The 25,719-nt window shown below is 38.6% G+C and overlaps 2 protein-coding genes across 3 annotated transcripts in view; both read left to right on the top strand.

Moving 5' to 3' along the window:
- The window catches only part of oprm1 (opioid receptor, mu 1), a gene marked incomplete at its 3' end in the record, with an annotated part of 39,373 nt that extends 20,174 nt beyond the window's left edge, over positions 1 to 19,199 (top strand). The window contains exons 2-5 of the mRNA XM_080869720.1: positions 14,163 to 14,515; positions 17,595 to 17,770; positions 18,602 to 18,780; positions 18,992 to 19,199. Coding sequence (XP_080725846.1) covers positions 14,163 to 14,515; positions 17,595 to 17,770; positions 18,602 to 18,780; positions 18,992 to 19,199 — 916 coding nt within the window. The remainder of the gene's footprint in view (positions 1 to 14,162; positions 14,516 to 17,594; positions 17,771 to 18,601; positions 18,781 to 18,991) is intronic.
- A 95-nt stretch (positions 19,200 to 19,294) lies between these two features.
- LOC308388858 (uncharacterized protein) lies at positions 19,295 to 25,267 on the top strand. 2 transcript variants are annotated; one of them, XR_013970183.1, is made up of 5 exons: positions 19,295 to 19,615; positions 21,848 to 21,899; positions 23,427 to 23,582; positions 23,814 to 23,898; positions 24,071 to 25,267. XR_013970183.1 is itself a non-coding variant. In XM_080869813.1 (4 exons), the coding sequence occupies exons 2-4, from the start codon at positions 21,862 to 21,864 to the stop codon at positions 24,308 to 24,310; spliced, it is 363 nt and encodes a 120-aa protein (XP_080725939.1). In that variant the 5' UTR covers positions 19,295 to 19,615; positions 21,848 to 21,861; the 3' UTR covers positions 24,311 to 25,267. The 2 variants fall into 2 exon arrangements, 1 of the variants encoding a protein (XP_080725939.1); XM_080869813.1 differs by lacking the exon at positions 23,427 to 23,582.
- The last annotated feature ends 452 nt before the right edge of the window (positions 25,268 to 25,719 follow it).

Genomic DNA, 25,719 nt, shown 5'->3' with positions numbered 1-25,719 from the left:
CTGCATTTTTGGATGAGTCTCAATTTGTGCTGCAACATCAGTGGTCTTGGTGGTGTAATGATGTTGGGGAAGTGGGGTATGTTATTGGTACACTTTGGTTCCCTTAGTGTGAAAGATGGATTTGATAGTTCCCTGATGTAGTGGTTTATACAGCTGCTTAACAAGTAAGAGCTCCCTGGTTCCGCCCTGGAAGGAAACACAAATCCCTTTGGGGTTGTGTCAAGAAGGACATCAAACGTAAAAAGCTGCCAAATCAAATATGCAGAGTGAAATGTCCAAAGGGAGAAGCTCAAAGTAGCTTTTTAGTATAAAAGATTCATGCACATACTGTAATGTCACCCATTAATTTTGGATATTTTGAATCCTCAATGTTGGTTTAAGTCAGGAGTTACCTCATATGAATGAGACATTGGAATGCTGAGTTACCCCTTAATGCTAGCAAGCTTTGTTAGCATGTTGCATCCACAAACTGTACTATGTAATCTACATGCGAAGGGACTCATGAAACACAAGAATTTAAGTCACCAAAGCTGAAGCAGAAACCTCTCGTATGGGCTTTACTACAGAGTAAGCCATTACATGTCAGATACATCCATTAAATTGCCCCGAATGCATCCAAAAAACAGACGTGATCAGGAGCTCCAGTTTAGTGAATCCAGTTAGTAAATGGTAAATGGACTGATTCTTATATAGCACTTTTCTACTCTTCCGGAGTACTCAAAGCACTGTATACAACATACCTCATTCACACCCACTCATACAAGCACTTCTTTCTATACTTGAACCAACATTCACACCCCAATGAATACATCGAAGAGCTACGTGTGGTTAGTATCTTGCCCAAGGATATTTTGCATGCAGACTGGGGAAGCCAAGGATCGAATCATCAATCTTCCAATCAGTAGCTGATAGTAGCTCTACTACCTGAGCCACAGCCACCCCGTTAGCGAAGGGGAGGCCATGCAGACTTCAGCTTCAGGTCTATGTGTAGGACACCTGTCAATCAGAGCAATCACGTCCACTATAAAAATAGCAAAACCATTTCTTTTTTCTTTTTCTTTTTAAAAGAATGCAACAACAAATAAACAAAACACAGTAACCAAAGGTAAATTTCATACATTCGGTGGACATCACAGTGTCATTAATGCGAGTCCTTGTGGCTGTAGTAGTTGTGTAACTTATAGTGAAAACCTGATATTGTAACAGTCCTGGTATATACTAAATAGAAAAAAAACCCATCAATTTCTTCTAACTTCCAGTCTCAACATCCTATTACTGCTCACCACATTAACACATGCCTGTAAGTCAGACATGCACAGAGTCACACCCTGTGCACCCATATCCATCATGTTCCTCACACTGTGCATGGACTGTGTTACTGGTCAGAGCCAGAGGCATCCAGATGTCTGTTCACATGAGCAGCCTCTGTTTCAGCCACCAGGACTTAATGGTTTATCTGTAGCCATGAGCAGCTAATGAATCTTACACAGGGCTGCAAACATGCATTCGAGCTTCGTCGGCTAATGATGGATTATGTTTAGGTTGCTGTGTAACAAAAGCCATAAAAAGTAATCGGAATCTGTTCCAAACGGTTGAGTGTGTGCCTTTTTACTTTGACGTTTACTGAAATACGATGACAATACGGTTGATTCACTACAGCCAAATCAAAGCTTACAGTTGTGCCCAAATTATTTAATATCTGCTTAGCTATTAGTCTCCTAATATCTGTTATCTTTCCAAGATTATCCATTTTACACATCAAAGATAACAGGCAACCAAAACATTGAGGAAATGTTTACTTTTTGTCAATATAGCCTGTTAGTCATCCAGGTCATGGTAGTCTTGAGTGCTTGTCTTGAAAAGAAGGCAACTGGACTCCTTTAGGTTCATGTGCATGTTGTGTCTCTCTTCCAAGAGGTTTGTTCAGTTTCAAAACAACTGTCGGAAAGTCCAGAGTATTTAACCCCCAGTTCTGGTTGTCCCCTTGGAGATTTTACATCTGGTCCAAGGTGTGAAATCTCTCTCCCCGCTATCATGTGAGCTATTACGATCTCTTGAAGAAAGGTGTGAGTTGAGGTTGAGATGCTTGGGAAGGGAATCTGATAGCTGTAAGTCATAACCTCTGTTAAACAAGGGTCATTCACAGCGGATGTAGATGCCCTCCTTTACTGTTTTCTCAAGCCGTCTCGCCTCCAAAATGTGAACCCTGGCATCCTCAAAAGACTGTCATTTCTCCTTTAAAGCAAGTGTACAGCTGAGTCTTGTTCTGTTGAGGTAGCTCTCCTTGTCCCATGCATTTGTGGAATGGATGTTTTGTTTCTTGTATATAAATATCTGAGGCACTGCAAAGCACACATGATGTTCTTTTGCTTTTGTTTGGCTACCTTGTTCTTGGAATGAACCCTTCTTATATTTTCAAAACAGAAATTTTATGATAATATTGAATGATTATTATTGTTTTATGGGGTATTTTTGTATCTTAACAAGGTAATCTCCACAGCTTTTTTCAGTGTCTGTTTTTCTGTTGTTACTGCGGTATTAAATGAATGAAGCTAAAGTGAATTATTTTCAATCATTCCTACTTCCTGTGAATTATACAAGAGTGATAATGTTCTGGTGCCGAACCCATTACATATCTTCAGCTAATGGCAATGAGAAGAACAATATACATGCTGCATTAGTTTTCTAGTTTCTAGATAATGCCATTTTTGGCAAGTAAATTGTTTCTCTTTTCAGTCTATTTTTCAACCCACACAGAAACATTAAAGCAAATGAATGTTACAGCATGGTACGTTAAATTTAATCGTGCCTGATATAATAATGTCTTATCCCTGGTCACAGTTGTTGCCATGGTGAAGAGCGACCCTCACATGTGAAAATGCACAGTTATTGACTAATTAACATTCAGGGACATTTTAATGGCTCCATGCCGTTTACTTTCATAGGAACATGCTGTGAGGGCAGAATGTTTTTTCTCTCCTGCCTGTTCAGCTCATATGTGTTCACGTCTGTTACAGTTTCAGTGTTTAGTTTTCTGTTGAACCAGAGGGAAAAGAAGGCTTGTAGATTATTGGTAGCCTGAAATAATGGTCCAATTTTCATCCTTTGTTATTGAACACCTGGGGTTAGACTGCTTCAGTGTAATCACGCAGGCAGCACATGCAAAAAATTACTCGCAACAATGGAGAGTTTTTGTATTTGTGCATATGCCGTTAGTTTTCAGGCCCATTTTATCCACAGTGGTGCAGGGGTCAGTATTCTTTCCTCCCTGCAAGAAAGATCAGGGTTTGAGCTTCCTGGCCAGCTGGGGCGTGGAGGGTGTGGAGTCTGCTGTTCTCCCTGTGCCTTTTTTGGGGGGTTGTAATGTATGGGTCTAACCAGACACTTTAGAACTAAAAAGATGTCAATCATCAGCTATCAATAATCACATAATCACAGTAGAAAATTACAAAAACACATTGAAATGTGTTGTAGATGTTCTGGATTCACACTTGGTTACCGCAGCTGTCTCGGAGTGTGTGTGGAGAGTTCGTCAATCTGTATAGAAACAATGTCGCTCCTGCTTTGTACACTATATGCCATCAAAGACACGTACGTTCTCACTTTTATTACAGTGGCTACTTTTTGCGGTGAGTGTGCTCTCAGTGCATGGTTTTTATTATTACTAATAATAATTATGACTCATGATGTGATTTAAAGCAGGTTTGTTTATGATGATTTTTTTTTCTTTTTGGTAAGGAAAAATGATCCCACAGTCATGCATATTGTATCGATATAGCATATATATGCTATATATATATATATATGGGGCTCCATGGATTAGACTTCTCGAGCATATCCCATATATCTCGAGCATTGATGATCTCCTTAAACCATTTCTGAACTCATTCTGCTTTGTGGGAAGGCGCATTATCCTGCAGAAAGAGTCCACAGACATCAGGGAATACCGTTTGATTGAAAGGTCTGCAGCAATGCTTAGGTAGTTGGTACGTGTCACATAGCGCATCCTGGTGCCAGGTGTTTCCCAGGTAAGCGACACACACACTCTGCCATCCACATGATGTAAAAGAAAACATGATTCATCAGACCACCGTGATCCAGGTCTGATGCTCATGCGCTGGTGCTTTCAGCTGACCTTCACACCGGGCTCCATACGCCAAACTACAAAGGACTGTATGTTCTGAATTCTTTCTATGAGAACTAAACAAGTGTTTACTTCTTCCCACTCCCTTTCAACATGTAAATGAATCAGAACGGTAGCAATATTGAAATGTATTGACTTTTGTATAGTATTTTTTTTCTCTCTTATTTTCTTTTCTAAATGTACCTGTATATTGTTTACATGTTTGAAATAAATTAACAATCAATCAGTCAATCAATAAGTTTTCAGCAATTAGAGCTACTGTATCTCGTCCTTGTTAGACCACATGGGCCAGCCTTGGCTTGTCTACTCATGATCCTGTTCATCACTGTTGCTAACCCCAAAAAGAGTTTGAAGATGCTATGACCCAGTCATATGCCAATCATAATTTAGCCCATGTAAAATTCACTCAAATCCTTACATTTATTTTTCCTGGGTACGACACATCAACTTTGATGACAAAATTTATATACAATATATACCATCCACTAACAGGTGCCATGGTGAAGGGATAGGCAGTGCTATTATTCCTGATGTATACTCTACCACCAATTTCCTCTAATCCATTCAATGTTGTGCCATGAAACTTGAATGTCTAAATGTATAACCAGATTAACTTTACCGTATCACAAAAGCCCAAAACAAACAATAAATAATTGCCCTACATTGCAACAACAAATGGGACTAATTAGGAAGCCAAGCTTGAAGTTAGTCTAATTTTCTTTTTTATTAATCTGTCAACCAACATAATTTATGTTATATTAGGCTGTCACAGAGCGTATGAATAAAAAAGAGGGCTTTATCATAATAAATTTTTTTCAAATGTTGGCATATTAAAATGACTTGCTGAATTAGTGTATATTAAACCAACCAATCCTCAGCTGCCACCCGTTTAAGAAGCCTTTCTGGAAAACTATTCAAACGAATGGCACAGTAAGACATCTACATATTTGTCAAACGATCTGAATGTTTACATAATGAATCCTCAAGGACAGCTTGTTCCTTTGCTTTGACTATATTAGGTGTGATGAGTTTGTAGAATGTAATTTATGTCAAAATTGTTTCAGGGATAATCTGCTATCATTACACAATCTATTTTTCTCATTTAAGGAGAGGTGAAGATGGATGTGAAACAAGAATGACAGTCTCTTCCCCGTAGGAGGGAACCACAGCTATTGACTTGATGGAAGGCTATGAATTATACATTTTTCACAGATAGAACTGCTGTGGATGGATTTAAGACCCATTACTGTACATCTATCTTTCTATCTGATGTCCGTGGGTTTAGTGGTCCAGGAGAATTCCATTTAAATGTTTTTTTTTACAGTTAGATGAAGCAGTTTCTGTTAGGTTTTTTTTATTATTATTTTTGAGTGCTGTTTATTCACACCAGAAGCATAATAAAGGTTTTTACTTTTCCGATGATTACTTCTGCCTTGTTTCTCTGTGACTCTAATGTCACTTTCTGTCAATAACGGACTGATTATTTATTCCATTATCTGCAGTCTGTTTACTGGCATACAACAAGATGATGTTCTAATCTTCTGTTTATGCGAGTTGTCAAATTTTACTTCCAAAATGAGAACTCTGTGGGAGATCTGCATCCTCTTTATGAAATATATTTATCAAAAAATTGCTGCTGGCATGAAAATGAATTCTAAACTTTAGAAAGTAACAGTGTGTAATTTTCTCCGTAGATACCCAATTTGTAGCTCTGTGTTGCCAATTATTATAACACAAAAGTCATTCAAGCATTGCACAAAGCCTAAAGGGTTTTCATTTTTGATTATACCTGCTGGTATTTTCAGTATCACACCTCCCCCAGCCTGTAAATACTGATAAACTTGCAACTGCAAATAAATATGTATTTAATGAAGTGTAATGCCACTTGATAATATAACCTTGCTAATGAGACATGAGCCATTATCCTAGCTGTCATAGGGCAAACGGCTGGGCGCACCTGTGACAGGTTGCAAGTCTACTGCGGGGCAATGAGACAATTTAATAAAAAGGGTTGCAAAACTGACAGAAACAGCAGATTAATTCATTTTCTTCTGATACACAACCACTATAATGTAAGCGTGACTAACAGTATTCAAGATTACGTTTGACTAAGTGCAGCGTGTTTTCATTTTTACACAAGGTAATGTAAGCAGCATTTAGCTGAATGTTTATTTGTGTATTTGGTAAAACAAATTTGACCTACACTCATTCAAGGTGAGAAGCTTGACAGTTTGATAGGATAGTGGTAAAGATTAGAAAACTTGGAACACGTTCTGCGAAACGTTCTCATTCCCAAAGCATAACATTTTAGGCTAGGTGACAAATCGTCAATATATTACGCTTCCAGGCACCCAACATGTCCCTAGATCACGAGATCGGAAAAATGAGGAAAGATAAGGAACCGTTTGGAATGAATCTACACATGTACGTTTGTTTTACTTAAATCACTTTGGAAAACACTATCTAACATCATTAAATTGCTGGTTAGGGTTAGGGATAAGGTTAGGGTTAGGGCTGGAATACATGGCTGTATTACCGCGGGAGCATCATTCTACTGGATTTCATCCATAACCCGGTGCGTAGCATAAGAACGTGGAAGGTCACCTTTTGCGTTCCTCAGCAACACCGCGGGAGTTGATAAATCATTATTATATTACAGCTCGGGAGTGAGAACGGGATGAAAATTTGGGAGGATTGAAGTAAAATCCACACAATTGTTATTGTCCATTGGGGTTGAGTAATGGGCTGATCTGCTTCAGATCTATAAAATTTTAGTCAGACTCTGAATGTAAGTCGTTAATGTGAATTTCTATTTATGCTCGTGCAGATTTGCAGATACAGTGGGGCAAAAAAGTATTTAGTCAGCCACCGATTGTGCAAATTCCCCCACCTAAAATGATGACAGAGGTCAGTAATTTGCACCAGAGGTACACTTCAACTGTGAGAGACAGAATGTGAAAAAAAAATCCATGAATTCACATGGTAGGATTTGTAAAGAATTTATTCGTAAATTAGGGTGGAAAATAAGTATTTGGTCACCTCAAACAAGGAAAATCTCTGGCTCTCACAGACCTGTAACGTCTTCTGTAAGAAGCTTTTCTGTCCCCCACTCGTTACCTGTATGAATGGCACCTGTTTGAACTCATCATCTGTATAAAAGACACCTGTCCACAGCCTCAAACAGTCAGACTCCAAACTCCGCCATGGCCAAGACCAAAGAGCTTTCGAAGGACACCAGGAAAAGTATTGTAGACCTGCACCAGACTGGGAAGAGTGAATCTGGTGAATGACCTGGGGCCAAAGTAACAAAGGTCACCGTCAGTAACACACTACAACGGCAGGGAATCAAATCCCGCAGTGCCAGACGTGTTCCGCTGCTGAAGCCAGTGCATGTCCAGGCCCGTCTGAAGTTTGCCAGAGAGCACATGGATGATACAGCAGAGGATTGGGAGAATGTCATGTGGTCAGATGAAACCAAAGTAGAACTTTTTGGTATAAACTCAACTCGTCGTGTTTGGAGGAAGAAGAATACTGAGTTGCATCCCAAGAACACCATACCTACTGTGAAGCATGGGGGTGGAAACATCATGCTATGGGGCTGTTTTTCTGCCAAGGGGACAGGACGACTGATCCGTGTTAAGGACAGAATGAATGGGGCCATGTATCGTGAGATTTTGAGCCAAAACCTCCTTCCATCAGTGAGAACTTTGAAGATGAAACGAGGCTGGGTCTTCCAACATGACAATGATCCAAAACACACCGCCCGGGCAACAAAGGAGTGGCTCCGTAAGAAGCATTTGAAAGTCCTGGAGTGGCCTAGCCAGTCTCCAGACCTCAACCCCATAGAAAATCTGTGGCGGGAGTTGAAAGTCCGTTTTGCTCGGCGACAGCCCCAAAACATCACTGCTCTCGAGAAGATCTGCATGGAGGAATGGGCCAAAATACCAGCTACTGTGTGTGCAAACCTGGTAAAGACCTATAGTAAACGTTTGACCTCTGTTATTGCCAACAAAGGTTATGTTACAAAGTATTGAGTTGTATTTTTGTTATTGACCAAATACTTATTTTCCACCCTGATTTACGAATAAATTCTTTACAAATCCTACCATGTGGATTCATGGATTTTTTTTTTCACATTCTGTCTCTCACAGTTGAAGTGTACCTCTGGTGCAAATTACTGACCTCTGTCATCATTTTAAGTGGGGGAACTTGCACAATCGGTGGCTGACTAAATACTTTTTCGCCCCACTGTAGCAACAGATTTGTGATTTTCACTAATTTACCAAATGAATCACTGTATCACCACAAACAAATATATGTAATCACCTCATTTAATTGCAAGTTGATGCAGAACTGATAAGAATGATAGAATGACTCTGGCTCATTCCCCTTTTGTCACCGTCTCGATGCACCAAAGTCACTTGAAGATTGACTGATTGCGTGTAGTTGCAGCCCTGGTTCTTTTCTTTGAAGCAACCATTTCAAAAGGTAACAAGCTCAATACACATAATCACAATAATTTTGTTTGTGGTACCTTTGCTTTTGCTTGTGTGTGCAGTAGCTTAAAGTAGGGTAAATCAGTCATTGCTGTATGTGAACAAGTCTAAATATGATTTGGTGCTCTCCAGCTACACATTACCTTTTCTTCATGGCTGAAATGGGATGTAATAAACTCCCAGATGTCTCTCTCTGGCTCCCTCTTGTTTTATCATGGACAGTATGATTTATACTAAATAACTTCAGGGCACTACTGCCATGGAAGGATCTTACAGCGACCACATTATGCTATGCCTAGGGCAGGAAAAATTAAAGCACAAAGCTAAAGTCGACCAGAGATTTTTCGCAAACTTAAGTGATAGTACAATAAAAAAAAAAAAAAGTCTTGGAATTTCAAACAAAAGTGATGCATAACATATTGCTTCCAACCCCTTATAAGAGCATGGTCTGAGATGCAAACATTAAGTTATATCTGCCCATGTCAATGTGAATCCCTAACCTTGTCATAAGAATATACATGCTTTCTTTTAGTATTTTAATATTACAATAAATCTGACAAGTTGACAAAAACCAGAGAAAAAGGAGCAGTTTACAGGCTGAAGTCTGCTCTAGAAACCTAGAACATTTTTATTGATATGTAACTCACAAGCCCGTTCATCTCTGTGTTTGTTACCTGTTGAACATCAAGCTCTGGCTCCTTGGGTGTATCAGCATGCACTCTGGCTGCACAGGTCTTTTGCTTCTAGCTTTGTGTTAATAATTTACTGCCTTTGCAGGTGCTTGGAAAGATTTAGTGTTGTTATTGGACCACTGGGTAGCTGTTGCCGGCCTGGACACAGATTACACTTTACTGTTACATTCTTGTCTTACCAATAAGTTATGGGTAAGTCTTGACCCTTCAAAAGATGTAGAGTACTCTATCATTTTTGTCCCTTTCTTATACAAGAACTGTGGTCAGGTGGATTAATAATAATAATAATGTATACTTTATTGATCCCCGTGGGGAAATTACTTGTTTTTCTCTGCATTTGACCCATTCACTCAGTGAAGCAGTGGGCAGCCACTAAGCAGGCGCCCGGGGAGCAGTGAGTAGGGACAGTACCTTGCTCAGGGGTACCTCAGGGTAGCTGTTCAGTGGATTCGAACCCCCGACCTTCCAATCATGGGGTGACCACTCTACCTACTAAAAAACCTAAAAATGTAGGTTTGACTAAAATAAGATCAATTGTCTGCTTTTTTTGGACACTGAAGAAACTATAGATCAGTTATTTTGTTGCTGTGAGAAGGGACCACATACTTCAGCTTTACTGAGTTTTCAGTCTGTGATATATGTCAGTGCCAGTTTACTGAATCAATCACACATGGCAAAACCTTAAGCAGTTTTATTGACAGACATAATTTACAGATTTCATTTAACCTTTTTACAAACTGTAAACACAATTTCACTCACGAAAACATATTCTGCAATCTAATTTGTGCCCTCCATAATGAGCATCTTATCATGGTGGAGGGGTTTGTGTATCCCATGGATCCCAGAGCTTTGTTGTCAGGGGCTTTTACCCCTATTAGGATCTCTCAAACTGATAGACAAACTGGTCCTAGTTGAGGGGCCAGATGACGAATGATTCAGGTAACTCATAAGAAGAATAAATGAACAGAGGAGCACTCTACCCTCCTGGGGATACTGTTACCCAGCCCTCATCCTGGAGCCAGGCCTTGGGAGGGAGCTTAATTTAGAAAGCATTTAGTGGTGAGGCTTTCATCCATGTGACCCTGTTGGATGCAGCCTGAAGAGGTAACATATGCCTGGACCCATGTTTTCTAACCACCCACAGTCTATTGGAGAGGCCCTAGACTCTGTTATAATCTAGAATTGTCCTTGATGATAGGTGACAAGCTGGAGGGAGTATCATGGTATCCCCAACAGTTCAATGCTGTATATTGGGGTTTTCCCCGGTGGACAAAAGGTGTTTGTTTCGGTGCCAACTTCTTGGAGTGACTGGGTGATGGAGGGTGTCCCATGTGACGACTCCATTGTTTTACTCTGACTTACACGGGCAATTACTCTGAGATCCAGAGGGGTACAACTGGGAGGAAATCCCTGCCTGATCAGAACCCCAGTGGGTTTCTGTCACCTCAGTTTGTCCATACTAAACACCATGTTCAAGCATAAAGATGTTCATAGGTGCGCAGCAACGAGATACCCTAGCATAGTGGTCCCTTTTTTTGTGCCACGGACTGGTAAATGTTTGACAATATTTTCACAGACCAGCCTTTAAGGTGTCGCAGATAAATACAACAAAATAAAACCAGTAGGCCTACCGGTACCAAGAAAAGAGAAAATGTATTCATAACACACAGGAAAAGACCCAGGGAAACCAAGTTAACTATAAAAACAATAAAACATAATGATAAAAACACTGGAAACTGTAAATTTCACACCCGAGCCTCAACTCTCGCGGCCTGGTACCAAATGACTCATTGACCGGTCCGTGGTCCGGGGGTTGGGGACCAATGCCCTAGCGCACAGATCGATAATTGATCATCAGATCTGCAGACCAGCTGTAAAGAGCTGTGTCTGCACGGTGGTTGACGCCTGTTGTGGCTGTAATCACTGAACCAGATGGTGGAAGCCAGCAGTGATAGGAGCCATCAAGGTATGGAGTCCTATCAGACTTGGTTAGCCTGTAAAACTCCAGAGCAGCCAAGTGCTCTGTAGCTCTGCCAGTAGTGGACGTAAAAATTCAAATGTGTGAGGATTTGTGGAGGCTATTTTTGGACAATTTCAAAGTGACTGTGGCAAACGGTCAGGTTGCTCAGGAAGAGAATCCAAGCATCCAATTCAATAAAAGGATGCTGACATTACCTCGAGCTCTATCGAGCTACTATGACAGCTTTTACTGCATCACAAGGTGTCTCGTCGGTCCCAGTGCAAATAAAGTCTGAAATAACAAACACACTAAGCTGTCTGAGTTACAGTTAATCAGAATTTAATGAACTAACTGTCATCTCTGGTTGTTAAGAGGATTTGGGATTACTGAGGACAGTGCTAGAACAAAAACGATGCAAATTACCTTGGCTTAATGTGACAGTTGAGATTTAATACAGCTAAGACCGGTGGGTGCAATGTGTCATTGTCACTTTGTGTATTCATTTATTAATTTAATAACCTCCCAGCAGGGATGTGTCTAAGTAGTCTTTACATGGAATAGTGTCGGAACAGCACAATTCCTCTTGTGCTTTGGATATTAAGACATTTTTTAGAGATGTGCTTGCTCCCTTTATGGCAAGAGAATTAGGCATGAAAGATTGATTTCTCCTTCATGTCTGGCTGATACAGCTGGCAGTGCATCTAATGCATCTGTTGAGCCTAAGAAACACAAGCCTCATATCTAACTCATAACTATTGTTGTCATTTTTACTTGTTTTGGTATAATTTAGGTTAAACAAGGTAACCTTTAAAGCCTGACCAATACATCAAGGGGACTGGTATATTGGCCAATATTAGCGGGAGAAGCAACGTATAGCTTCAGCCAACATTATGCTCCATAGTTTGTCCGCCAGAGGAAACTATGCAGCTTCCCTGGGCGCAAAAACCACCAGCTGATATAAGAAGAGTCGGGCAGATTCTCAATCTTGTTGTAACAATAAAACAAGACTATTCTTTTAAACAGCACCAATATCAGTTGAGCTCTAGTTTTATTCTCTTGTTAAACAGATTACATGAACGGGTAAGCTGTTTCCCCCTGTGTCTAGCCTTTACGGTAATGCTGCTGGTTTATCTAATAAGAATAATAATGAACAATTAAAAATAGATTAAACCACCATTAGGCGTCATCTGAATCATCTGTTATCTAAATTAAGATAATAATAATAATAAGCTGGAATAGTAAAATTGAGGAGTGACAAGAACTAAAGTGTATTTCACAGGGAAAATCTAACTCCTAGACAGCTTCATTATAGCGTCATTATTTGAGTCAATTACCTCTTTACTGTCTAATACCACTCTATTGAACTCTGTAATACCTCGCAGGCATAGCGACATCACCAGGGAACCCTCTAACGTTTAACATTATGAGAGACTAAAGCAGCGTGATTAAATATGCCAGGCTTCACTCTTTAAAGCCTTAAACATGGTCTGAAGTTGCAGGTTGGAGCTGAATTTTTCACAGTATTTTCACCCATGAATTTTATATAATTTCGTTATAATTTTACCATGGATGACTAATATAACAGGGTTTTTAATAATTCATTTGGGTCTTGCGTGCTGAGTTTAGATATGTGATTTTAGATCTTTTTGATGGGATCCAGCCTTAACCTCGGCTCATCGCAACAATAGGAAGCGATAAACACAGAATATGTCTTTGCTGACAAGAGCTGTAAACAGTGGAGCCATTTCAGTCACTTGTTTTCAGGCCTCTTCATTCTGTGGAAATGGATCCACGCTTTCTTCTGTTTTCTATAAACACTCCACCATTTTCCATTCTCTTTGAACTACCCCTCTCTGCTCCATTTTCCACTATACTGGCTGAAGGGACATTTTTCTGAAATACTATTACAAGGACCATCCTTGAAATGCTTTGATCACTCTTCATTCAGATCAGTGAAAAGCTACTGCTGCCTACGGGAAAGGTTTATTTCAGCAATGTCTTTTTAGTCAATATTGTTCACTTGACCTTTCTACCGAGTCCTTATTAACGGCCCTCTGTTATCATTATTTCTACACTCTATGAATATAATATGGAACATACAAGAAACGATTTTTCCTATCTGCCTGTAAGAAACTGGAATTTTTTAATTATACATTTCTTTAAATATTTTTGGATTACATTTTATGGTTAATTTGTATTCTGTAATATCTTGTAATCTTTTCAATAAATGGAGCTGAAAGTTTTCTATCACAAAATGGGCTAGTAGCTCACAGAAGAGGCCTGAATTATTCAGAAATCATTTCAAGATACTTTGCCTAGATCATACAGTATTCTTGCGTCACAAGGAAACAATGCAAGCTGGGTATATTTAGCAAATGGTCACGCCTGTGTGATTCCATCTGTAAATTTTGCATTTTATTTATGTGTATCCTTCTGATGCTTTCTTTCTTTATTCTTACACTAGTTGAAGTAGTGTTCTTTCTAAGTAAAGACTGAAAAAAAAGGGCCTTTGTCAGTTTTGGGAATTTCACATATGTTTTTGTTTTCATTTCACAAAATGAGAAAAATTCTCAGTATGTGTTTAAAATGTCAAGTTGTAATTACTGAACAGAGCTGCTGAGCCCAAAGGGTCACCGAGCTAATGGTTTAGAGCCACTGTTTGAAGTGACTGTTACCAGTTTGTGCTGCAGAGTCAAACCTCAGTAGTGGATCAGAGCTTCTTGGTCATGTTCTCTACTGCAAATAAAAAGACAAGAAACCTATAAAGACACTCAGAACAGCTAAAGAGGGATCAAATAAATACAAAAAAAAACCCATAATAATGCAACATGTGTGACCTTTTACATATCCAGTATGTGTCTTCTGTGCAGATACACCAAAATGAAGACAGCCACCAACATCTACATCTTCAACCTTGCTCTGGCTGACGCCTTGGTGACGAGCACACTACCGTTCCAGAGTGTTAACTACCTAATGGGGACCTGGCCTTTTGGGGACGTCTTGTGCAAGATGGTGATGTCCATCGACTACTACAACATGTTCACCTCTATCTTCACACTCACCACCATGAGCATCGACCGCTACGTCGCTGTGTGCCACCCCGTCAAAGCACTGGACTTCAGGACGCCACGCAATGCCAAGATTGTCAATGTCTGCAACTGGATTCTTTCCTCTGCAATTGGGTTGCCTGTCATGTTCATGGCCTCCACTACTGTCACTTTAAGTATGAACACATGTACCACTAATGCTGATCCTGATTTGCAGCACTTCAATTTTAGCATGAATGGGGAAATTGTAACGGAAGTAAATACACTACATATTGTTTTAGCAGCCTGACCTCATCACAATAATCTTCATGATTAAAGTTTTGCTGCATAGACAGTGAGTAAAACATTAGCCCAAGAAATGATAGCATCTAGTGAAACAGCTAGTTCTCTCTGCAGACAATTATGTCATTTTTGGATTCATTTGCAATCAGCCTGTTCTGCCCCTTAGGTATGATGATGTGCTGCTTTGGACAACTTTAAAGTTAAATGAAAAAGCTCCGCTAAAAGCATCCTTGACCCTAAAACTGTTTTTGTGATCCCTCGTGCAAATAGCGAAGGTCATTCAATTTCTTGAAGAAGTTGTCTGTTTTCATCCATGTTTATAAATAAGATGTGGCAAAATAAACGGTAGAGATTCAGTTTTACAAATTACTTAGATTATTGCATTAGCTTTACTTTCAGCTGCTCCCTTATTTCCCAGGCGGTTGCCACAGCAGATGAATCTGCATATTTGATTTAGCAAAGTTGATGGTACAAACCTCCCATTTATCCATGTTTGGAACTGGCAAAAGGGGAAAAAAACTCTAGAATCCACCAATAAAAAAAACAAACAAACAAAAAAAACCAACAACAACAACAACAACAACAACAAAAAAAAACAAACAAACACTTATTTTAGAAGAAGAACATTAAATTACAAATTTAAAAATGAATTTTCGACAATAAAGTGATGTTGGGTGTGCCAAAATAAAGAACAGATTGCTGGCCAGCGCGTACTGATCCAGCCTTTGTCTAAATTCCAAAATTCACCACACAGTTGGCCACAGTGACAACAAAATAAGGAACACTTTGCAGCAAATTTCATATTCTAAAAGTAGAAGAGTGGAAGTTTGTCACACCACCCACTTCTACTCCACCTGCAGCCAGCCTTCATCCCTTCAAACTCCATCCTATCTGCAGCCCTTCACTTCCTCAGCTCTGCTGAAACCTGTCCAATTTACATTCGCTGCTCCCTTGCTCTCTCTAGTTACTTGCTCAGCTCAGTTTGCCACAATCTGGATTCTTTGCTCAGTTCAATTAAGGTTCCTTCACTGATCTGCACAGCTATCAACTTGTCCACTTCTGCACACATCTACTTTGTCTCACTCTACCTTTGCTCAATACTCTACCCCTACCCCATTCTTCTGTCTAATAATTATTCACCGCTTATCTAACTCCAGCCCCCCATATGTTTGCCTGTTAGCTCACTCTGGCTCATGATACGGAAGTCCTCACATCAAAAAGTGTGTAAACAACATGTGTCGCGAGGCAATCAAGTGTACTGTTATTGTCAAGTATGCTACCTCATTAATTTCCATAAGTGTATTGTAGTGGTTTACACATTTCCCTAATAAACTATCCCTGGCTTGATCCTGAGAGGAGACACAAACCCCTTGAGTGTTGTGTCAGGAAAGGCACCCAGCATAAAAATCTTCCAAAGCCAAAACGCTGTGGTCATCCCTCGTAAGTAAGCTACCAGCCAAAGCTATAGTTTTTCAATGGGGAGTCAAAATGAACCCTTGCAAGTATATGTGGCCATTTTTTTTTTCCCTTTCGCTGTATTTTACACCACAAAATTCATCATACATTTAGTAAACTAGTCAAATTGTTAGGAGTTACCCAAATTTGGAATTAAATATTAAATAATGTTGTGTGGGAAAATGTACACACACCCTATGCAATTTTTCTTTTTACAAACAGCATTTTAACAATGGCACAAAAACTACAAAACAATAATGAACTCATTCAGTTCAGTCTCTTCATTTTTGATTGAAAAAGCAGTTACACACTCCAGCACATGTAAATGAAGAGAAATCACAATATTTATTGTGTAACTGCACAAATAACTCGTTCTGGCTGCTGTCAAATACAGCTGTCTTCACAGCCAAAAAGCTGCTCGCAAGGAAAAAAGGAAGCATATCCAGAAGCAAATACAGGAGCAAATGCAGTGGTAAAGACGGTAACTGAATAAAAATGAAACTCAAGCATTCTTTCAATCTGTTTAAGAAGAGAGAGTAAAAGGAGATTTACTGCAAAGCTGTGGGGGCAAGGTTCTTTAAGATGTGATTGCTTTACTTTGACATAACAGTTTTCAGTGAAAAGGTTTTTCTCAAGCAGCTTCAGGAAGACATTGCTGTCTTTGTGTACACACACACACGCACACATACATATAGCACTAAATGAGCCACAGGATTCTCTAATGTGGGATATTGCTTCTTCTTTGGTTGTGTTTGCTTTCCATAATTAATTTTAGAAAAAACACGATTTGAAGATGTCACACTGCCCTCTGAAAAATTATTTTTCTGCATTTTCATATTTTAAAGAGGCAGTTAAAATAGATCTGTTTATATCCTATCTTATGTTTGTGTATGCTGAGACTATAGAGCTCATAGTATACATACCCAAAGTTTCAAATACTGAGGTCAGGTTATATACGTAAGCCCTACAAGCCCAAAAGCTCAGGCTGCTCTTGGCTCTGTATGATGTCAGTGAAAGTGGAGATTCTTTATATGGTCGTTTCGAGCATGCTGCTCTGTCTGCGAGCACACCTTCTGTTCAACGTTTCTGTTTACAAGAGAAAGCCAATTAGAAGAAAGCTACCTTAATGTGAGGGGGGTGGGGGTTGTAAAATACCATATTTTAGGCAGCTGATTAACTGTGGAGCTGCACCAAGACCCAGCCTGGGTTTATTTAGTATAATAGGTATTATTTTGAACTGCAATCTAACCATTAGAGTCCAATAATAAAATATTACAACTGAAAGTGATTATAATCAACCCCTTCTCATAAAGTGAAGAATGGAAAATTTGGACTCTTATGAAAGTAATTTCCACAGTTCATTTTCTAATCAGTAATTTTTTAAATAGTTTTCAATGATGATTTAAAATAAATAAATAAAAATAGGCAGTAAGCAAAAATAGAGTTTGTTAAATACATACACATGCATATGATGAATGTTTATGATGACTCTATCCTGTGTCTTCTCAACCTGCACAGACACAGGCATAGTGGACTGCAAGCTGAATTTCCCCCACCCCGCCTGGTACTGGGACACCCTGCTCAAGATCTGTGTGTTCATCTTTGCCTTCATCATGCCCGTCCTCATCATCACTGTCTGCTATGGCCTCATGATCCTGCGGCTAAAGAGCGTGCGAATGCTGTCGGGCTCCCAGGTTGGAAAAATGCATTTTCTTTCAAAAGCCCCAAAATTGCATATATAATTTCTTTCTCCTTTTTTGCATTTTGTCAAGGGGATTTAATTAGATGCAAATTGTGCATTTTCTAAAATTATTAAACCTTGGGTATAAACCTAATTGATTTTATTTTTCAGAATAATGAGGCACAATAGCAACCTGCCCAGAGCATGCTTGCAAATATGGTGCTCTCATCACTCTCAAGTCCAAGTAATTAGGGAAAATCAACTTAAGCCTGAGGTTGCGGCTTAGTTTTAATTAACCTCTTAGTGCTCACTAGCATGAATATAGGTAGAATGAAAATTCTGCTGCCATGCTTTAAAAAGCATCAGCTTTCTCTGAATGAATAACGATTTAATGAAAAACATAAACATACAAAGGCAAATCACAATTTTTTCAACACAAGAGTCTAATGACCAAAATGCCTCAAAGCTAGTTGTCTTTTTTTATTCAAAGGGGGGAGTTAAATGGTGAGGTAACACCACACTGGAATGCACGACAGTAACCTTTCACTAAGTATTTGAGTTATTGCATAATGAAAACATCCTAAAGCAGAAATAAAAGGAAGAGTAAACATTCTTGTACACAGGATTTGTTACTGCCTATAGCTCTTAATTCTCTCCTCTTACTCTCTCATCCTCCCTTTCAGGATTACATTCTCCAATCTCCATCCTTTTCACACACTAGCCTCTCTGCTCTGTCATTCTTTCGTTATTATTTATCTTTCCCTGCCATCTCCAGTTTTTTTCTTTTTCATCTTTTCACCAGTCTTATACCCATCACTAATCTGCCTAACTTTTTCACACACAGGAGAAAGACAGGAATCTGCGTCGAATCACCCGCATGGTCCTCGTAGTGGTTGCCGTCTTCATTGTCTGCTGGACTCCTATCCACATCTTTGTCATCATCTCAGCTCTGATCACCATCCCCAACTCCACTTTCCAGACTATCACCTGGCATTTCTGCATCGCTCTCGGCTACACAAACAGGTGCCTAGCAGAGAAAAATATGCACAGTTTGTTTTTCGTCAAAATTCTGGATAATTGTTTTTAGAATTATTCATTTAAAAGGAAAATGGTGCAGGACGGGATAATAGGAGAATGTTATCAGGAAACCACATTATATAGTAAAGTTGAATTTAGCTTTAGGCTGATTTTTGTGCTTGTTATAAGCTTTGATCCTGTTTTTTGTCTCCTGCAGTAGTCTGAACCCCATCCTTTATGGCTACCTGGATGAGAACTTCAAGCGTTGTTTCCGTGAGTTCTGCACCCCAAGTCCTTCAGTGTTGGAGATACAGAATTCATCCAGGACTGGAGCCAGTAGCCGCAAGATCCCACAGCGTGAACACATCAGCGCAAACACAGGAGAAAGGTCCAATCAACAGGTCACCAGTGTCTGTATTACTTGAATGTTAGTTAGGTAGGAGCATTTAGTGGAAGTCTTTCACTCTGTGTTTCAATGTTAGAGGAGAACATCAACAGCTTTCAAATATCTGTACACTGAAAGAAGTGATATTGTCTCCTTTTAAATATAGCATATTATATTTTGGTATATCTTTTCAATTCAAATGAGTAATTCCTGTCTACATATATAATTCGAGTAACTCCAGAATACATTCCCTGCGTTTTAATCCAATTAATTTTAGTTAATTAAATGTAGCTCAAAATGCTTAAGTATGTTTTTCATAGCATCCTGCTGGGCCATTTTGCGCATGCGTTAGGACAGGCCACCATTTTGCGCGCGGACTGAAGAAGCGGACTCTTTGTGTGCTGCAAGCAGGCTCAAGTTAATCGCACAACTTCATATAAAGATGGTCTAGCTTCGGTAAGTAAACCTTTTACGGTCGTTTTTGTTTTAGTTTTTTTTTACCTCAGTCAAAGCATGTTGACTCTTTAAGACGTGTGCACATGGAGAAAGAAGTCTAAGTAGTTGTACAGCTCTGAACTTTGTCGTGATTTGACTTAAGCTAGCTATGTGCTCTATTAGCTACTGCTCTATTAAAAGAGTAATTGTATTGATGCGTTAAAATGTCATATGTTTTTAAGCTTAGTTCTGGTGGCACACTTTGTACTAACAAATTATGGAACGAGGCAATTTCTCTGTAGTTAGCTGTAAAGTTCACTGTACAGTCGCCTGCAGTTTTAAGTTGAGAAATCGTCCCTCCCGCCACAACATTGGCATTAAGGAATAGTCGGGCGGGGGAGGGGGCTTCTGAACGCACCTGCACAGTCAGGGTGCAGTAGGAAATAAATAAGTAGGATTGGCGTTGCACAACGTCTTTTGTGCAGAAACAAATAATGGTTGTAAACTGTGGAGGAGAATAACTCAGTGGTTGCCAAAAATGTGAGATCAAAAGGCACTGAGAGTGATGTTTGTCAGGACTAAAATTAACTCAGAAAAGAAGTTGCTTCACTTGATAGAGCTGAGTGCGAGACCTGTCAGTGGTCTGGTTTAGCATTTGAAGCCTCGCTACGTGCTTCCAAACCGCTGCATTTAATCTCAGAGAAAACTAACACAGAGAAGTAAAGCAAGTGTGTAAGTTCATCTCTTTATGTTTGCATAGTATTTTCATGTTGAGCTTAACAACCGATGTATGGAGCCACAGCTGGACTGGCTGTCGGAGTTTTGTATTGAGGGGGAAAGGAAGCGATTTGTTTCGTACTTCAGCTAGAATGAAAAAAAGACACAAAGCTGGAGTTATTCGGTGTCTTCATGCTGAACAGCTAAAACTTCTTCCCTCATTCTCCCCCCTCCCTCTCCTGTTGCTACTTCAATCATGAAACTGATCGATTATCAGCTGATCGGCTTTTCTGTCGCTAGTCTCTCTCATTTGTTAATCACCCAGTTTGCGCTAGAAAGAGGAAAACGGCAGATAAACAACAGCAGCACGTTTAAGCTTGATAAGCTGTTGCTAGAATTTTTTTTAATATTACTTCTAGTATCCGCTTGTGTTTTCTGAAGGCACAGCCGTAATAGCTGCTGGTCATGATAGTTTGGATATGTGGTGAGAAGGAAACATGAAGGTGAAACCAGGAGAAGTTTTTACTGAATCATTAGAGCTGAACAGGTAATGAAGAAACAGGTTTACATTTTAGGTGACATGAATGAGTTGAAGTTATGAACTGTTTCTGAGAGACAAATAACTCCAGGATCCTTTTTTAGGTAGCTGACAGCTGGTAACTGTGCAGGGGCGGGTCTAGCAAAGTTTTGCCAGGGGCCAGGTAGGGCATTAACAAGGAAAGGGAGACACAAAGACATAATTTTCTTTCTTATTCTCATTTAAAATGTCTAGCTTTTAATAAATAATTATTCTAAATCTTACTACCAAAGTGGTGATCTGGTTAAATGTATAGAGATCCATTATTGTATGTAGTAAATATTAAGTCTAATATATGCCCTAGTAATAGTAGTACATATAGCACTTTTTCCTTTGGGAAGGTACCATCTGCGCTGTCTGCCACTGTATTGAAGAAAAATGTTGAATCTAATTATTATAGAAAAATAATTGATTTCTGTGCATTAAAGTAGATTACGTCAATTAAGCATTATCAGGCGGAGGGTGCGGGGTGATTTCCTAATATTTTTGCTGGGAGTTGGCAGCCCTATTAGTTAGTTTAATATTTCTATGTACTGTTTAGAATACCTGAATAAGGAGGATGGTGTAAGTTTTTTAGGTTGATCAGTATTGCTGAAGTATAAAATATTTTGGGTGCAGTGTATTTTTTGCATACAGGTATAACAGAATAGCTTTAATGTTTTGTTTTTAAAACTGAGTATGAACTTATACAAAATGCAGCAAAATATTTATAAAAACAATTTTATTTATTATAAAATACACTATATCGGATTCATATCGGCAGATAATCAAATTTATGATATCGGTATCGGACATAAAAAAGTGGTATCGTGCCATCTGTAGTTTGCACAGAGGCACAAGTAAGATTTGTTTTGTTACAAGGGAGTATCATGAAGTAATGCACTAATGGCTTGGAAACGGTAATTGTTTGTCTTTCTAAAGTTTTTTTTTTTTTTTTATTTGTCTTCCTTTTCTGGCAGATTTTCTTCCCCTTATGTGTTACTGTTTATTCAAGAAGATGGTGTTATTTTGGTAAGTACATGCAAATTCCTTACATATTTATCACAACAGTATTTGTCACAGTATTGCAGGGACAAGTTTATCTATCTCATCTTAAGGGTTCTTGTGATTATTAATATTGATATTAATTAATATCAATTAACCTTCCTGCCTTCTTGGGACCTTTTTGTGCCATTTCCACTGTGTTCAGTGGAATATAACCAAACTTGCCACAGGATAGTTTTTACCTGTCAATGTTAATATTCCAGTGTGAATTCCTTAAATCAGCCTAAAATGGCTGAGCAGCAGAAATCCCCACACCCATCACCCTGGGGACCATTTTCTGCCCATTGACTTCCATTATAAACGCTATTTTTCAACCCCAAATTATCATCATATGATTTTATTTTTTCTTCTTTTCTTGGATGTCAATGAAGACTCAGGGCCTTGAAGTTTTAATTTTTAAATTGCAAAAAAAAAAATGCAAAAAAAAAAAATGGCAGGTCAAAATGTATGTTGGTGCCAATCTTTGGTCCATCTAAAGGCCTACTTATAATGACAATCACATATTACTTCAACTGGTTTTTTGTGGAAATATTTAGTTTCGTTTTTTGGTTTTTGGGATTTATAACACAGGGCGCTCATGTAATAACACTGGGATTTGAAGGGTTAAAACAACGAAAATATAATTAAAACTTTACATGAATATTTCAGGGAGAAGTAGTTTTACAAGGTTGGCTAATTTAAAGTGGAATAAAATATGGATATATGGTCTTTTTATGGCGTGGCTGAGAATGGTCCCTAGGGTGATGGGTGTGAGTTTTTTAAAGGATGGCAGGAGGGTTAATATATATGATTAAATTTCTTTTATCCAGGACAAAAGAAAAAAAAAAACTTGCGAAAGTGAAATGAAAAACAGGAATTTAGTTCTTGTGAGTTAAGAGGATGCAGAGCATAGGGTTAGATGGAGGTGGATCATTCACTGTGGTGATCCCTGAAGGAAACAGCCAAGAGAAAGAGGATCAGATTGCAAAAAAAAAATGTGGTTTGTGTGCATACATGAGTCTTTACGGTACCCACAGGACTCCTGAAGTACAAGTACTCTGAAGTTTGCAGAGCAATTTCAGAGATGTTTGGGGCTTACATGGCAAGCATGTTTTTAGTTGCACATCTAAATTTTCTCTGCTCTCTGTTGCTGACGGCAGAGTTCTGCCCCGCTGACCTCACAGGTGAGACACTCCCACCAGTGGACAAAGAGCACAGGAAAATGTGTTGCCAACCACCTGAAACAGACAAATATCTGCTTTTTAAAACCCTTTAAACCCGTTAAATGGACTGATGCCATTCATTTCTTCTTTGATTAACAGTAGTAACATCCTTCATGCACTGTATACTAACCCATATGATAATCATGCTTTATGAAGTGATGGCAATTGCATTGTAGCATTTAATGAAGAAATAACAAAATAATCATACCAATGATTAAGCACCAGTCTTCTTTTTTTCTGTGTGTGTGTGTGTGTGTGTGTGTGTGTGTGTGTGTGTGTGTGGGTGATACAGGTAAATGCTGAATTCCAGTGTATTACAACACTTCAACTGGAGACGACCTTCGCGGCACAGTTAGACAGAATTACACCTCAGTTGATGACAGTTTTCCAGAAGAAGGGTGGTGTTTCTGGGCAGAAACTTGCCCACCACTTGCAGATCATGCAAGAGGTAAATCTGAATATTGCAAATTCTATTTGGATTTCTTTTGTCTTAAGTGGCAGGTCACTGGTGAGTCCAATAAGCCGTTTTAGGTGACCAGCCAAACAATCTAAATTTTGAAATTTCTTATAAATTTTATTTACTATGTTTGAACTGACTTATGATAAAATTTACTTATTGCGAATTTCAGACATTGTTCTTTTTTCCAAATTGGTTTAATCAGCAACTCTCTTTAAACAGGCTGAAAGTGAAAAGGGAAGCAGTTCTCAGGGCACTTTGCCTCTACCTTGGTGAAGAGGACGGAAGCTTTATTCGGGAGTTCTTTGTAAGTCATTTAAGTCATTGTAAGCAAGTCATCTATACACACACTTTTTAGATAGATATCTGTGTGTGTGTCTACACACACACACACACACACACACACACACACACGACTAGATTGGAATTTAATTGTAGAGTTAATTGTTTTTTCTTTTACCTTTTTATTAAATGTTTAGGACATTGAAGGAGATGATATCCAGAGAGACCTGAAGAAGCACACCATGGGCATTTATGTCATCAACAGGGAGGACGGACAAAATGGACATTATGATGACATTGGAATATTTGTTGAAGGGGAGATAGTCATGGACAACATTGGATCTCTGGCCCAAGCTTGTGCATTGATGCTTGGAGTAATCTATGCAATAAACCTAGCCTTCCCCAAGGAATTGAAGGACTATTATGAATTCATTTAGAAAGTGTTGATGGGATTGGATGGTGAAAAGCTCTCCCCCAAAGTCTTTGGGCTGAAGAACAAAATTGCTACTGGATAGGAAGATTTCTAAAACCACACATCAAGAGAATGCTGTTATGTAAATTACCAATGACTGGTGCTCTTGTGAATAGGAGTGAAACTCTTGTACAACCATCATTTGTTCTGTGTTATGTTTCGATTGAACATTTTAACTTTCAATAATGAATGTTTCACGTGTGGTACATTTGAGTAGCTTGAAGAGCAACTTTGTAATTATTCAGTTATAGCTGCTGCCCTGCGTATAATCAGTGTTAACTCAACCGAATTAAAAAAAAACAAAAAAAAAAAAATTCATGATTACCACACTGCAGCACACTGGTAACACTTTAAAGACTTAATTGTTTTGAAGCGAGTATGTTAGGTCAGAAAATATGTAAAACATTCAGAATCTTCAAGGAAGGACTAGAATGGAAAGACAGTGGTCAATAAGCAGTAAGGAAAACACAAGTTTAATTTTAAGTCTAATTACCTTATTAAAATGCAATTTCTAAATATGGATCGCAGAACAGCAAGTCTGAAACTGGTTAGTTTGTGGATGCATCAGTTTCTAATTGTGATACTTTATACTGCTGGCAGTGTTTTATTCTTTTATGTAAGAAGGTTTTTTTTGTTTGTTTTTTTTATAGAGGAAGAGAAACATTGGTTAACCTTTCCCTTGTCTGTTGTTTCTGTTTTGTTTGAATACAGCTTTTTAAAGCTACTAGTTCATAGGCAAAAGTTTTGTAATTTGTATTATACAAATTGCAGCAATTTTTCTTAGAGATGTGGATTCTTATTCTGTTTGCAACAAATTTTGCATTAATAAATGATGTGAAAGAATGTTGTAGTTTTCATTATTGACGTTTTTAAAAACTACAAATCAGGGTAAGCAATATTTTTTAAGTAAACTTAACTTAATTGAAATAGAGAGAAATTAACAATTTGATTGATTTGAATATAAGTTTGGGACATAAGTGTAAAGGAAACAAATTATTCTGGTACGACCTTAGTTGGAATTACTAATAATATTTGACTAAGTTGTATCCACAACAGTTAAGTTAAAGTAGCTTAAAAATATGTTGGTTTTACTCGCTTAAATTAAATTCAGTGTACTTAAAAAATATTTCTGGATTCAAACAAATTTATTTCGTGCAACCACTTGTCATAAAAAAATTGAGTAAATTGAACAAAACATTTTTTTCAGTGTACAGTTGGTGGCACAGCTGGTAAGCTTGGCTTGCATAATTTTTGTTGCCAGAAGCAGAGATAATGAAAGTCACTGTGCCCCCCAAAAAGTATGTGCAATCTAAACTGACATGCAGTACTGTGCAGAAGTCTTGAGCCTGCCTTCATTTTTTCATATCTTGCTTC

This window comes from Rhamphochromis sp. 'chilingali' (assembly GCF_963969265.1).
Source record: "Rhamphochromis sp. 'chilingali' genome assembly, chromosome: 20".
NCBI classification, from domain to species: Eukaryota; Metazoa; Chordata; class Actinopteri; order Cichliformes; family Cichlidae; genus Rhamphochromis; species Rhamphochromis sp. 'chilingali'.
This window is presented reverse-complemented; position numbering and strand designations above follow the sequence as displayed.